Source organism: Saccoglossus kowalevskii, chromosome 17 (assembly GCF_978046115.1).
Source record: "Saccoglossus kowalevskii chromosome 17, keSacKowa6.1, whole genome shotgun sequence".
NCBI classification, from domain to species: Eukaryota; Metazoa; Hemichordata; class Enteropneusta; family Harrimaniidae; genus Saccoglossus; species Saccoglossus kowalevskii.
The window spans coordinates 26500388-26516981 of NC_140657.1; the positions used below are offsets into that span (position 1 = coordinate 26500388).

Consider the following 16594-nt stretch of genomic DNA (forward strand, 5'->3'; position numbering starts at 1 on the left):
CATGAACATGTATCCGGGTGAAACAAACATACGATGACGCATTGTTTTATTCTTAGTAACCATCTTCAATGATTCATAGGTGTATATGAAAGCTGCCCATGCTACCATTTTAGAACATAACAAATCAACTGCGAAATTCATGACAAAAGCGGTGACACTTCCCATTGTTACTGACAATGTTTGAACAGCTGACTGGTCGATAAACCCTTCCACTATCAGCATCATTATATTTTATAAGACACCATGTATCGTTCCGCTCCTCTCACAGAATTCGAAACACTATTTAAGCAGTATACAACACTTCAACAATAGCCTCATATCCTCATTTCGTCATTTATTCAATGCAATCAGATACACAAATTGTTATTTTGTAATTATTGATACATACAAATTACATCGATAACAACAGTAGAGTTATCACTCAATGATGACCAAGGACATCAGTTGGTAATAGTCATTATTATATCATGTGCGTTCATATATTCAGTTCAACTTTTAACACGGCTGTATCAATACATACAAGCAATGAATGCAAGACAAATCAGTGAACAGAACAACACAACTCCATGGATAGCTGGTACTGGAGAGCCACTGTATATATCACTTGTAAAGTCGATGAGACCTGGAGATACTATCGGTGTCAATATGTGCTTGGCCAGCTTAGCTGTATAATAAAAAGCAAATACAATTAAAAATGCAAGAATCATTGAAAACAAAATCTTGAATACACGTGAATAATTTGCGAGGTTATTAGGGCTCGACATTCTATGAAACGGCTAATCTTTCGGGGCCGATGTCTGGTAAGAACCCGATGCTCCAAAACTGTCCGTTAATTACCAATAGCGGCATGGCAGGAGTACTTTGACATACTGCAAATTTGGCGTGTTTTTCCTTCAGCTCTATCACGAGTTGGATGTTGTCACAACGTACGTGTGTTACGTAACTCGTTTTGTCTAGAAAGACAATGGGCCATTGTCCTGACTCAAGTACGTATCATAATAATGTTGTGAACACTAGCGTTGTGTTCAATGAACAGGGAACTTCGTCTCGCTTCGTCTGATGTCACTTACACGTAGAGATACCGGATTCGACCCAAATGAATACACATTAATTCATTACAGATAGTCCAGCTTTATTCACACAAGCAGTCAGCCAAGGTAAGCCCTAGCGGCGCCGTTCTCTCGTTCTCTTTCGCCTTACAAAAGTTTACAAGCTCTATATTAAAGGTAAAGTCTCTAAGGCGTGGCAGAATAATCATGCGACCAGCCAATCGCTGCAGTCGTTGGCACGATCACGTGATTACCAGGGATGTGTCTCACTGTCAAAGTCCTGCAAAGTTGCCACTACTAAATACAATAACTAAACTATCTATTTATAACATTTCTGTAATATATGTTTATAATCTCCACCCTAAACATGCAAGTTGTTGATTCTAGACAATAGTGCAACGGCGTGGGATTGGAATGTGCGAACGTGAGGTCGTTATCATAACAATAAACTACACAGTGCATTCAACCACAAATCACCTACTAAGCTTATTCAGTATGACCAGACCATGCATCCACCCAGCTAGTCGATCTGGAAATCGTTGTTACGAATTCAGACAACAGAGACACAGATGCTTTGAAAGCCCCATTTTCTGCGCAATAGAGCTAAACTTATATAGGATAGACGTACTGTGATCGATAAATACCGCACTTCCAGTTTTAAGATGTTTAAGATGCAGACATGATATTTATTGTCGGCGGCGTCAACAAAAATCACATGGACCAACAAGAGAAAATCATGCTATCACTTATGCACACCATTTAGTGACGAAACATAGCCTTTGACCTCATAGTGTCAGAAAAACAGACAAATCAAATCATTGTTCCTCATTAAAAGTTTTACTTACGTGGATCGCTATCCAATCTTGGCCCTCTTGCGACGACTAGATAATACGAGTTTGCAGCCAAATCGGCGAAAGGGTCTGTGCCTGGATTGCTATGAAGTCTACTGAACGTGCACTCCAGAGTATTATCAGCAAACGAAGATACTAAATTGCCGGCACCTACCTTTTTGGAGAGATAAACTTACTTAATGAAGTAAATTAGCACATTTCAGAACATTATATTAGCTAGTAAATCGCATGAATAAAGAATTTTCGAATAATCAGTATATGTTTCCTACAGTCAATCGACCATAGGCGTGAGGCAGTTAGGAATGTAAGAGCTGTCTAGCACCAAGTTCCACACAGTGTGAGTAACAAATTCGTAGATATTTCAGTATAATATAGTTTGAATAAAGCATCTCAGTTTATACTATTGTCCGAGTTTTGCTTAAAATATTTGGGCAAGTTTCGTACAAAAGGCAGTGTGCCGCCCTTTATTTACTGCATAGTCAATATCATCATCATTTACCAAACTCTCCTCGCGGGGTATACTAATATATAATAAAGCCGTGTTTTAAAACACAGGAACAAATGACTCGCGATATTTGATAGATATGCTTACTGTAGATAATTGCTCGTTGCTGTAAGAGGGGTTGTAGGAATGGTCCAGGACAATACTTGAATTACTTAGACCCATGCATGCCCATACATCGGTTTCAGGCTGCAAAGAATCAAAACTACTTATATAGAAGAACATTATACATCGTAACATTCAATACAGCGAAGGTAAAACATGCGAAGCATAAGCTGAGTTTAACATATGCAAATATATTCATATCCACTTACCATATATTGATCAAACGAGAATCCAATAGCAAGGTAGTGTTCTGAATCTGTCAGTTTTCCGAAAAGTCCAAATTCAGTACTATTCGATGATTCTTCAGACTGCCATGTAATCAAGAAATCACAGTCTGGTACCACGCATCCTGTAGGGTTTTCCCAGCAGTTTTTCGTTACACCGCATCCATTTTGGTCAACAAGTGCCTGGAAGAATATCAGCACAGTAAATATGTTTACTGATTCCTGATAATACTGTATTTATTCTATTTATTTATGTGTTTCTGTCTATTTGTCCCTCCGACCGTCCATCCGTCTAAATATGCAAAATGTTTGATATAAGCCTTGTTGGACCTCATAATTTGAAAACTTATAGTATTGTTTTTCAAAAAGTCAGTGTCTGTTATTTTCCATGTAATGACAGTGTCAGCTATCATTAATGTGCATATGTTTAGAAATGCCTTAAAATGTGTCAGAAAATCTATAAGAGATGCTTAAGAACTTTGGTAACATCATATTTGTTATGATATGTTATGTTTTGATATATATGTGTGCTTGTTTAATGTTTACTCAGTTCTTCCTTTTTTTCTTTCTTTTTTAATCTTCAATTAGGAGATCGAATCTACCTACTGTAAAACATGTCTTTTTCGCGAGGATGTCGTTTTAGCAAATTTAGCGAGAGAACTGATTCGCTAATTCAAGATGTCGCTATTGACTTTATTATAAATTCAAAATGGCCGCCAAACAACGTCTTTTTTCTCCACACTTGTAAACAACACAAAAGAAAAACGTACTGACATGATAGATACACTTTATTGAAAAGTAAATTAACACAAAAAGATAAACGTATTCATTGTGGTCATTATTTCAATGAAAATAAATAAATGAAGTGATACTTATATATTATTACGGAAATTAGTAGTACTTTTTGAGTCCCAATATAAAAGGTCATATTCTGGATGTAACGCAGCAACAATACAAGCTTTTTCAAATCCCTGTTGAATCAGTTTGTTATGATTGCGAACAGCATCCAAATACACTTGACAGTTTTTCATTGTTTTTATGGAGGTGACAACTGTGCATTTGTTTTGGTGCGCGACAGACAAGTATTGTGAGAACAGGAAATCAACAATGACAAGAAAAAATCGCTAAATCAACATTTCGCTATTACGTCATTTTACCACAATTCGCTAAAATAGCATGTCGCAGTATCTAAACTAGTAGATGAGTGTTCGTTGCTGTGATATCTGAGAGTGATATTTGTTACTCACCTGACAAGTGGAGAGGCACAGGACAGACACAATTATAGTGGGTAGATGGCAAAGCGTATTCATCTGTAACAAAAGACATAATAATGTAACAGTTGCAGTTGCGACATTGGGTGTCTCAAACAAGTCATCGATACCCGAATAGATGTTACCAGTGTGATTGTACTAATATCATAATACTAGTATATGATAATAATATAATAATAACATGTGATAATTCATATTGTGATATGGTTTACAAAATGGTCTGAATTAAAGGATTAAAATTTGCTTGAAGTCAAGAGTTGTAAATCTATAACGTAATCACCAAATAAGCTGTCATAGCGAACCTTGGTTACATAGGAGCAAGGAACTCTGTGACACGAGTTGGGTGAGGGGATAGAAAGGAAAAGTCGTTCATAAAATAGTTTTCATGAAAATATATTCCAACTCCCTGTTATTATATGAATCAATTAGAAAATGTGTATGTATCAGTCACATTTTTAAATTTATTATAACTACAACTGTATATCTAAAAGCTTTATCAACAAATATATTATATAGAGATATTGTCTCACATTATATTGATTCATATAATGAAAGATGTGTGTACACAAAATCATTGGTAGTAATTCATTAATTTGAAGTTAACAAGGGATCAATACATTGATTTGACTCACTGTTATATTGTATGAATTCACATATACCGACATAAAAATAAAATTTAGTTACAATCTACAATAATATGCACACCACATCATGTTGGGTCAAGCATGGAAGTGATAAACTATGCGTGAGCTCGACCTTAAAAAGCGAAATTAATCTACGTGTTCAACTTTAACTGTTTACTATACAGTCTAATTGTTTATTGTGCACATAGGATGTGCTGCTTATTAACAGGGGTAACATCATGCTAGTATCATGTATATGTCGAGATTGTAAAAAAAACCATGGATACCGCATTCCATGTAAGCGCTGGTTGGCATGGGTACAATGTCACAAACACTAGTATTCTAGTGTTCAGTGGTGTGGGGTTCTTGCAGAGATAAAACTATTTCGTTCTATTCTGCGAAAATGTGTTCATCATGGTGCAAATCTTGTTAATGTGCTTGCATTCTATATCTTATGTACAAATTCAAGGTTCTTGTACGCAAAATGGGTGTTAATTCCCCATAAAAACGTGCTGAAGGATGGTATTTTCACGGTTGCACGAGATCTAGCTGAATGCCGCGGAATTGAGATTTGGTCATATGAAATTAGTTATGCATGTAGTTAGGGTAATAGAACTATACAGCAGTCCGTATATGATTATGTTCATTATCAATCTAATTTGAATACATGCAGCCGTAGTATACTATGACACTTTCCCAATTCATAATTGACTATATATGTGATGGTGCGTCATAAAAAGTACAGAATAACTCAATTCGAGTGCACGCTGACAATAAACATACTCAACAGTAACACTCACCTTGATTAAGTGTGTCGCTCTGTGTGCAGACTGGCAAATTTTACCATTTACTGGCGATATCAATCTGTGCATAGATTAAAATAACCATTAATCGTAAATACGTCAGTTCCTATTGTAACCTATTGTGTGATTATCTATCTAGGGTGGTCATAGTTCGGACAAGTATTGAGTGATTAGGATGACTAAGCTATGTAATACCACAAACCTCGTCGTCATGATAACCAATTGCAATGAACATTTATGAATAAATGAATAACTAGAAGGGTACGTTATTACGGTAGATACACACTGGGTGGTGTATACTCTAGTCTGTCTGTCTGTCTGTCTGTCTGTCTGTCTGTCTGTCTGTCTGTCTGTCTGTCTGTCTGTCTGTCTGTCTGTCTGTCTGTCTGTCTGTCTGACCTTAGTACGTGACGTAGTAACGTTCGATTACCTGATATTTTATTTGAAGGTAATGTCGAATGACCGAATGTATGTGCTCTGTGTTGCTTTGTTTTTGTGTGTAGATGAGTGTTCGTTGCTGTGATACTTGATACTAATATTTGTTGCTCACCTGACAAGAGGAGAGGCATTGGACAGACACAATAAGATATCTTATCTAGGGGTAATGTCGAATGACCGAATGAATATCCTGATTGTATATGCTTTGTGTTGCTTTATTTTTGTTTGTTCGAATTTCATTTGTAGCCATTTTATTCAACGCGAACTATATCAATGAACGTCATTTCCATGAAGGTCAGTCGCTCGTTCACTATCATGAATAATAACGCATAGTTTGTCGCACTTGAGACACACATGTATTAAAGCTACTAATAAGGGGGTACCCAATTGATGGTATTGCGGGTCAAGCCAATATTTTAAAATGCAATAATTGTTATAACAAATTTTAATTTTTATATTGTTTAAGTTCTCAATAGTTTAAAAACACCACACAATGGCACACATGTTTTTGTGTATTATGTTATCTGTAATTTCTGTTTTTAGGATATGATTTTTTAAATATAGTCTTAAATAAAGTCTTAAACTAAAAAAATCTGTTTTGGGTTAATTATATCGCACACAACTAGACACACTGTTTATCATTTCAGGGTTTCCCAATATTTGTCTAAATTAATAAAAATATCACATTCCCATAAACCTGACGATAAATCTGTTCCCATTCTCGGTTCATCACAGCAGATGTCATAACAAAATATCAGTTACCGAGCTATGTATATCAAAAGCGGTTTATATTGTGAGTTCATATTGTCATGTGTAAAATGAATCACACAACTGTAACAACTTCATCAATATGTCACCCGATTCACGTGCACACATACTACGCATGAGGGCGTAAATCTGGTTATGCGTCAATTGCGCAACTGATTTGAATGACAATGACAAAGGAATCGCGCAACGGATTGGAATCCCGGTTTGGGGGGATAAAGGAGGAGACGGACGGAAGAAGTTGGAGTGGAAGGAACGAACTGGAAGAGGAGACTGGAAGAGAACACAGCGAACGAAGAGCTCCCCTAGCCCACTTTTTAGTTATTTTGAATAGGGAACTTAGTAGTAATGGTGATTTATTGATCTTATTTACTAAATGTTTGAAACGTCATAATTCGATGTACTCACTGTCTTGCGTGATTGGAGTGTATGTATATATCCCAAAATACCTTTTGCAAGCGAGTTTAATACCCGAATTATCCCCACATAGTATTCCCCAATCATTTTTTTTCTTCATATGGCATATCTAATAACAACATAAAGCGATCGGTTTCATAATTTAATCTGCTTAATAACACGTCCCTTTTCATGATTTTTATTTCAATTTCGTGGGTATGAATATTGTATAGGTGGATTGAACATGAACATGTATCCGGGTGAAACAAACATACGATGACGCATTGTTTTATTCTTAGTAACCATCTTCAATGATTCATAGGTGTATATGAAAGCTGCCCATGCTACCATTTTAGAACATAACAAATCAACTGCGAAATTCATGACAAAAGCGGTGACATTTCCCATTGTTACTGACAATGTTTGAACAGCTGACTGGTCGATAAACCCTTCCACTATCAGCATCATTATATTTTATAACACATCATGTATCGTTCCGCTCCTCTCACAGAATTCGAAACACTATTTAAGCAGTATACAACACTTCAACAATAGCCTCATATTCCTCATTTCGTCATTTATTCAATGCAATAAGATACACAAATTGTTATTTTGTAATTATTGATACATACAAATTACATCGATAACAACAGTAGAGTTATCACTCAATGATGACCAAGGACATCAGTTGGTAATAGTCATTATTATACCATGTGCGTTCATATATTCAGTTCAACTTTTAACACGGCTGTATCAATACATACAAGCAATGAATGCAAGACAAATCAGTGAACAGAACAACACAACTCCATGGATAGCTGGTAGTTGGGCGCCACTGTATATAATACTGGATGGTGCACTTGTAAAGTCGATCAGACCTGAAGATACTATTGGTATCAATGTGTGCTTGGCCAGCTTAGCTGTATAATAAAAAACAAATACAATTAAACATGCAAGAATCATTGAAAACTAAATCTTGAATACACGTGAATAATTTGCGAGGTTATTAGGGCTCGACATTCTATGAAACGGCTAATCTTTCGGAACCGATGTTTGGTAAGAACCCGAGGCTCCAAAACTGTCCGTTAATTAACAATAGCGGCATGGCAGGAGTACTTTGATATACTGCCAATTTGGCGAGTTTTTTGTAGTTTTTCCTTCAGCTCAAACATACATCCAGCGAACTCGTCGATCTGGAAATCGTTGTTTCGAATTCAGTGCTTACGAATTCAGACAACATAGACACAGATGTTTTGAATAGACCTTTTTGTCCGCAATAGAGCTAAACTTATATAGGATATGCGTACGTACTGTGATCTATAAATACCGAACTTCCAGTTTTAAGAAGTTTAAGATGTAGACATACTGATATACTTATTGTATGGCGTCAAGAAAATCGCATGGAACACCAAATTGAGATGCAGCTAGATGATTGGTCATCCCGTTAGATGTAAAAATATGTTAAATAAAATATTATGATCTATGTTCCATTTACACAGAGAAATCATGCTGTAACATATGCACACTATTTAGTGGCGAGGTGATATATTAGTTTTGACCATTTTTGTACATAGCACTCTTTTATATTGAATGACAATGTAAAACATAAGCTTTGACCTCGTAGTGTGCTTTATTAATTATAAGTGACATGGAACACAAACGAAAACAAACTTTCATTTATTTGTAAAATCGTTTTCTGCCGAGAATTTGTCAGATAAAGAGACAAATCAAATCATTGTTCCTCATTAAAAGTTTTACTTACGTGGATCGCTATCCAATCTTGGCCCTCTTGCGACGACTAGATAATACGAGTTTGCAGCCAAATCGGCGAAAGGGTCTGTGCCTGGATTGCTATGAAGTCTACTGAACGTGCACTCTAGAGTATTATCAGCAAACGTAGATACTAAATTGCCGGCACCTACCTTTTTGGAGAGATAAACTTACTTAATGAAGTATATTAGCAGATTTTGGAACATTATATTAGCTAGTAAATTGCATGAATGAAGAATTTTCGAATAATCAGTATATGCTTGCGATAGTTAATCGACCATAGGTGCGAGGTAGTTAGGGATGTAAGAGTTGTCTAGCGCAATACTAAAGTTTCACACAGTGCGAATATCTAATTCGTTGATATTTAGGTATAATAAAGTTTAAATAAAGCACCCCAGTTTATACTATTGCCCGAGTGTGCCGCCCTTTATTTACTGCATAGTCAATATCATCATCATTTACTAAACCCTCTCGTGGAGTATACTAATATATAATAAAGCTGGAACAAATACTTGATAGATATGCTTACTGTAGAATATTGCTCGTTATAGTACGCGGGGTTCTAGGAGTGGTCCAAGACAATACTTGAATCACTGAGACCCATGCATGCCCATACATCGGTTCCAGGCTGCAAAGAATCAAAACTAGGTATATAGAAGAGCATTATACATCGTAACATTCAATACAGCGAAGGTAAGACATGCGAAGGTTATTGGGTTTAAGGTAGAGATGCAGCTTACTTGACAGGTATTTTAATTAGTTAATTAGGAAACCAAGATGACCTCCCTTGTCCACACAACTATATATTTTCGGAAAGCTTATTGTATGAATTTTAATTTTGTTATGGTCACTGTAGTTTGAAATATGCACAAAAATGTGCTTTTTTATTCAAAAGTGATTTTAAAAAATTAGCTCCTACACGATGCTTCTGTTTCCTGTCAAAATTGGTTCATGGGTACATCTATTTACTATGAAGAAAGTGCCGTCTTGAAAACTGTCTACCAGTTGTCAATTTTGCAGGGCAGCAGCCCAAATTTCACTACTTCAAGTTTATGCATATATTAACACCCAGGCTAGTTGTCTGTACGATTGTTGTAAAACTGTTCAACCAAAAACAATGCCCCGACGGCGTTTTGAAGATAAACACATTGTCAATCATTTGTGAAAATTTCAAAAGAAAAGGTTAAAGAATCTAGGAGCTTTTTTTTTTTAAGTTATGGGATGTGCACTAAAAAGAAGCTGAGATAATTGCTAATTTGCATAACAATTCACTCAGTAGAAGTTTGCTAATGCTCATAATTAAAATGGCTGTAATAGGTCCAAATTCAAATGTATTATCGTTTTGTTAAAAGTTAAATATAGTGCATAATATGGAAATCTCGTCATTTCTTTTTTTCACCATGTTTCTTTTTTATTATTTATGTACAGCCTTGCTAAATCTTGCTAAGCATTCAAAAGAGAGAATGTTTGCACCTTTTTTGAGTATTTGAGTATGTTCCACTATTCACAATTCTACCAAATTTTAACAGTCTATAGCCAAGACTGTTTGGATAATAAAAAGCAAAAAAAATCACTCCCAAGTGCCCACGAACCTGCATCTCTACCTTAACATATGCAAATATATTCACGTCCACTTACCATATATTGATCAAATGAGAATCCAATAGCAAGATAATGTTCTGAATCTGTCAGTTTTCCGAAAAGTTCAAATTCAGTACTATCCGATAATTCTTTAGACTCCCATGTAATCAAGAAATCACAGTCTGGTACTACGCATCCTGTAGGGTTTTCCCAGCAGTTTTTCGTTAGACCGCATCCATCTTGGTCAACAAGTGCCTGGAAGTAAATACGCAAGTAAATAATTTCTGATAATATTGTATTTAGTTTATTTATTTATTTGTATCTGTAACGTATTTTTGTCTATTTGTCCCTCCGACCGTCCATCCGTCTAAATATGCAAAATGTTTGATATTAGCCTTGTTGGATATCATAATTCAAAAACTTATAGTATTGTTTTTTCAAAAAGTCAGTGTCTGTTATTTTCCATGTAATGACAGTGTCACATTGTCAACTATCATTATTGCCTTAAAATGTGTCAGCAAATCTATAAGAGATGCTTAAGATCTTTGGTAACATCATATTTGTTATGATATATTATGTTTGATATGTATATGTGCTTGTTTAATGTTTACTCAGTTTTTACTTCCTTTCCTTTCTTTTTTAATCTTCAATTTGGAGATCGAATCTAACTATCTAAACTAGTAGATGAGTGTTCGTTGCTGTGATATGTGATAATACATAATATTTGTTGCTCACCTGACAAGTGGAGAGGCACAGGACAGACATTATTAGTGTGGGTAGGTGGCAAAGTGTATACATCTGTAACAAAAGACATAATGATGTAATAGTTGCAGTTGCGACATTGGGTGTCTCAAACAAGGCATCGATACCCGAAATGATGTAATCAGTGTGACTGTAATAATATCATAACATACTAGTATATGATAATAATATCATAATAACAATTTATTTTGTGGTATGGTTTACGAAATGGTCTGCGGATTAAAAATACTGAATGTGCATAAAGTCGAGAGTTGTAAATCTATAACGTAATCACCAAATAAGCTGTGATAGCGAACCTTGGTTACATAGGAGCAAGGAACTTGGTTACAAGGAGTTGGGTAAGGGGATAGAAAGTCGTTTATAAAATAGTTTTCATGAAAATATACGCCAACTCCCTGTGATTATATGAATCAATTTAATCTAAGAAAATGTGTATGTATCAGTCACATTTTTAAATTTATCATAACTATTTTTAAAAAGCATTATCAACAAATACATTATATAGAGATATTGTCTCACATTATATTGATTCATATAATGAAGAAAGTGTGTACATAATATCATTGATAGCAATTCATTAATTCGAAGTTCACAAGGAATTAATACATTGATTCGACTCACTGTTATTTTATGAATTTACACATACCAAAATAAAAAGTAAAATTTAGTTACAACCTACAATAATATGCACACCATATTATGTTGGGTTAAGCATGGAAGTGATAAACTATGCGTGAGCTCGACCTTAAAAAGCGAAATTAATCTACGTGTTCAACTTTAACTGTTTACTATACAGTCTAATTGTTTATTGGTCACTGCTCAGTCCTTATACTTTGTAACTATAGTTACATAATTGTCTAACTTTGACAAGAGCGAGAATCATTCGACATTACTAGATTTTTTTCATTCATGGCCCGACCCTCGATTGCTAGGCATGGCGGGAAATGTCGAGTAGAACATGCAATTAAATAAGTTAGCTCCAATTTCTCGCACAGAAGGTACAAGCCCCAGGCTGGTGATGCGAAAATAGTAGTGTAATAGCCAGTGATTGGAAAGGTATAGTGCATGTAATAGCCAGTGTCTAATAAACAAATGCCCCACACTGCAATACTGCCAATAGTGGTGAGAACTGAGTTTTAATATTTTCCGAGTTACTAGTACGAATCTATAGTCGCGTGGCTGAGAATGGTCCAAGGAAAAAGATGACAACCTGACTGGCATACTGTAAACCTCCTACGTCAGATTAAAACATGCTCAGAAGGTCAAAGTAGCCAAAGAATCAATGTTGGTGTGAGTTTGTAGCCTTCTGCCTAGCTACGACCGGTCTCAGTATAAGGTAACCGGCGCTGTCGGTGAATAATAAATGTGTTGTGAGATGTCCAATGCCCTGCTGAGTCATACCTTGCTCGATGGCGATTCCACCATATAATACCGGGGAGTTAGTTATAGCTTTCAAATCGTGCATCTGCACTAAATATTAAAGTCTCCTGAGATGGGCGGTGCACATTTGATTGTTTCAAGGTTTCTTATAGATAGTTTGGCGCAGATGTCTGACAACTGTTGTTTACTCACTGCGCGTCAATGGCATATTTGAAGCTGAGTACTCCCTTGTACGTGTGCATGGTAATGGCACACTGCGCACATAGGATGTGTTGCTTATTAACAGGGGTAACATCAGTGGTGTTGCTAGTATCATGTATTTGTCGAGATTGTAAAAAACGATGGATACCGCATTCCATGCAAGCGCTGGCTGGCATGGGGGTACAATGTCACAAACACTGATATTCAGTGGTGTTGGGGTTCTTGACAGAGATAAAACTGTATCGTTCTATTTTGCGACAGTGTGTTCATCGGGGTGTTGTAAATCTTGCTTACATTCTATATCTTATGTACAAATTCAAAATGAATGTTAATTCCCCATAAAAACGTGCCGAGGGATGGTATTTTCACGGTTGCACGAGATCTAGCTAAATGCCGCGGAATGGGAATTTGGTCATATGAAATTAGTCATGCATGTAGTTAGGGTAATAGAACTATACAGTAGTCCGTATGTGATCATGTTCATTGCCATTCTAATTTGAATAACACAAATACATGCAGCCGTAGTATACTATGACACTTTCCCAATTCATAATTGACTATACATATGATGGCGCGTCGTACAAAACAGAGTAACTCAATTCGAGTGCACACTGACAATATACATACTCAACAGTAACACTCACCTTGATCAAGTGTGTCGCTCTGTGTGCAGACTGGCAAATTTTACCATTTACTGGCGATATCAATCTGTGGTTGGCTTAAAATAACCATTAGTCGTAAATATGTCAGTTCCTATTCGACAACAAGTAACTTATTGCGTGATTATCTATTAGGGTGGTCTTAGTTCAGACAAGTATTAGGTGATAGGGATGACCTAGTTCTCTTATACCACCAATATCTTCTTCATGGTAACCAATTGCAATGAACAGTTACGAATAAATGACTAGAAGGGGTACGTTATTATGGTAGATATACTGGGCGGTGTATACTCTAGTCACTGATAAAACAGCTACATATCTAATACGCGAATAAATATGGTATCTACTCGACTGAACAGTGTACAGGGCTGTGTCTCCCTAAAAAGTATTTTTTTTCTGCTTAGAATCGATCTAAATTATTGAAATATACTGCACGTAATGATTGCGATGTCTTTCTAATTAAACAAGCTACAGTTATCAGTATGATAAACTGGTAAAAACATATTATCAGGAGTACGTATACATCGGCTGATATGTGACATTGAATAGACATTGCGTGTGTAATGTCTGTCTGAACTTAACACGTGACGTAGTAAAGTTCGATTACCTGATATCTCAATCTGGGGGAAATGTCGAATGAGCAAATGAACATCCTGATTGTATGTGTTTGTTCGAATTTCATTTGTAGCCATTTTTATTCAACGCGAATTATATCAATGAACGTCATTTTCATAAAGGTCAGTCGCCCGTTCACTATCATGAATAATCACGCATATTCTATCGCAGTTGGTTCCAGTTGAGACACACAGGTATTAGAGCTATTAATCAGGGGATGACCAATCGATGGTCTTGAGGGTCCTGCCAATCAATGTGTTTGAGTGAATTATGTCACACGAAACTAGACACAGTGAGATAACATTTTAGGGTTTCCCATTATTTGTCTAAATTAATAAGATATATCACATTCCCATAAACCTGACGATAAATCTGTTCCCCTTCTCGGTTCAACACAGAACGACATTATGTTTAACAGAATAAGTAAAGTAATAGGTATACCGCCAGATGTCATAAGAAATTTAAAATATCAGTTACCGAGCTATGTATATCAAAAGAAGTGGATTATATTGTGAGTTCATGTTGCAATGTGGAAAACGAATCACACAAATATAACAATTTCATCAATAGACGCAACTGTTTGTAACTGTTTCAAAACATGGTGGCGTTTTTCGAGATGTATTTGGGAGGTGGTTGTAATCTGTAGAATAAGAGTCAATACAATAGTCATTTCACTAGATATGTGGTTATATTTATTATCGATGTAAATAAAAGTCTCTGGTGAAATTGTTATTTGGCAAGACGATTAGAAAAGACAAATACAAAAGCGAGGTTTGTTTTTTTTAGGTTAGCAACGTCGTGTTATCTATGTTTTAGGTATATTCTGTGCAGTGCGGTGTCAAGCACGTAAGCTCGTCGAGACGAGACAATTGATACAGATACGATTTAAGACAGTGTACAATTATCCAAACTTAATCCATTCAAATCGCCCATGTTTTTCTTGAAAACTTAATACGATGATGATATGATGGCCAAACACTGTAATATGGATCAATTAGTTATTTTATTTGATGATATTGGATGTATACATTGTTGACAAGGCAACGAATTTAAGAAACGTGACTGATTAAAACCAGTATCCACCATCGTCCTTTCAGCTTCAAGTGTTTTCCCACATTAAACATGCGCAGTTCGCTCATAAACCATATTATTTTACTGGTAGAGTTATAATGTTTGAGCGGTTGACGACATTTTATGTGTATATTTGATTAGATATATATAATCTATTATATTTTTAACCACAAAGACAGATAGATAGCACAAAGGCAAGCTGAACAATACCTGGTCTCACTAAAACCAAAGACACTAGAAAAAGAGGGACGTGCAACTGTGGTGTTTTCATTGATCTCACGTATGTTGGTGACCGTTAGAAGGATTAAAATAACGGGTTGAAAATCCCGATGTTGGACATCCTGTCGCTATTCAATCCGGCCCTGTCTTTGCAATGACGTCAGGAAAAAGTCCTTGAAATCCCGCGGTAATCCTTGTTTTCACAGCGTGATTATGCAAATGACACACTTATTTACAAAATGGCGTGTTGTATTTTTGTTTTTTTGGAACGTTTTTTTTTTAGTGCGATGATGTATTACTAGTAATGTTGCAATGGAATGGCCGAGCACGATTTACCTCTCAATTGAAAAGATTTTGTTTTTGTCAAAGGTGTACTTAAAGTGTGGGGTGTTAATGGATTGTGACTAAACAGGACACAGTGTGCTTCTAAATGTATGAACTAGATTTTATTAAGCGAAACATGGAGAGAAGTTTTCCTGCTTCTATGTACTTTCGTGTATGCAGATTGTGTATAATTAATCGACATGATTAATGTTATAGTATATTATTATTAACCTTATTCACTAATTGGTACTAATTTTTGTTGTAAAGCACGTCCTTTGTCTTTGCTAAAACCAACATTCTTTTCCACATATGATAGAGGGCGCTGTTTTCACTGCAGTAGAAATTATACAAATCCTGGTTGTCAAGCAGTTCCTAATAACATTAACTAAACTTTGCCATGATTGGTCCGTCAACCAGCCTCACAGTAACTACAAGTCGCATCATTTTTTTTTAATTTAAACCAATACATTTCGCCATATTATATCACGCCGTAGCTCAACTTCGCATTCGATTACACATGGAAACTCCTACACTACAGGCGACTTCGTGTTCAATTTACCGTTAAAACGCATCACATCACGTGTCATTGTGTTTGAGAGTGAGGACAGGTTTACGGTAGGCATTCTGCAAAGGAATAATGGTGAAGCGATGGCCGAAGTAATGAACCTTGGCTTGGGAAGATGAGGAATGTATCATGCAATGACTTCTCAAATTCGATTGCTCACGGGGGAAGCGTAATGCAGTTACATGCCAAATAAAATGTATTGATCATAAAGAAGTATCGGGAACTGAAAAAGGTAATATATAATGCTAGTCGAGGTGTTAGGAGAGTTTACCCTGCTTAGACTCAGTTATTACAACCTTAGGTTCTCTGATATCTAAACCTGTGCGCGTCATTTTGTTGTGTGATTTGTATTCCAAGAATTCCCTATCTCCATGCTGTATTTGGAATTTGTTTCATTCATTGTTTACTATGAGTGGCTAC

At 36.0% G+C, this 16594-nt stretch overlaps 1 protein-coding gene and 1 pseudogene across 3 annotated transcripts; both read right to left on the bottom strand.

Moving 5' to 3' along the window:
* Window positions 1–313: 313 nt before the first annotated feature.
* Window positions 314–2573, bottom strand: LOC144342111 (uncharacterized). 2 transcript variants are annotated; one of them, XM_078005459.2, is made up of 3 exons: window positions 2493–2573; window positions 1895–2054; window positions 314–664 (listed from the first exon to the last, which is right to left on the bottom strand). In XM_078005459.2, the coding sequence occupies exons 1-3, from the start codon at window positions 2565–2567 to the stop codon at window positions 510–512; spliced, it is 390 nt and encodes a 129-aa protein (XP_077861585.1). In that variant the 5' UTR covers window positions 2568–2573; the 3' UTR covers window positions 314–509. The 2 variants fall into 2 exon arrangements, 1 of the variants encoding a protein (XP_077861585.1); XR_013418699.2 differs by lacking the exons at window positions 1895–2054; window positions 2493–2573 and adding an exon at window positions 1071–1245.
* A 5016-nt stretch (window positions 2574–7589) lies between these two features.
* Window positions 7590–11143, bottom strand: LOC144341999 (DOMON domain-containing protein FRRS1L-like; annotated as a pseudogene). Its single transcript, XR_013418693.2, has 5 exons — window positions 11114–11143; window positions 10436–10633; window positions 9327–9425; window positions 8790–8949; window positions 7590–7947 (listed from the first exon to the last, which is right to left on the bottom strand). The product of XR_013418693.2 is annotated as a DOMON domain-containing protein FRRS1L-like (transcript).
* Window positions 11144–16594: the final 5451 nt, after the last annotated feature.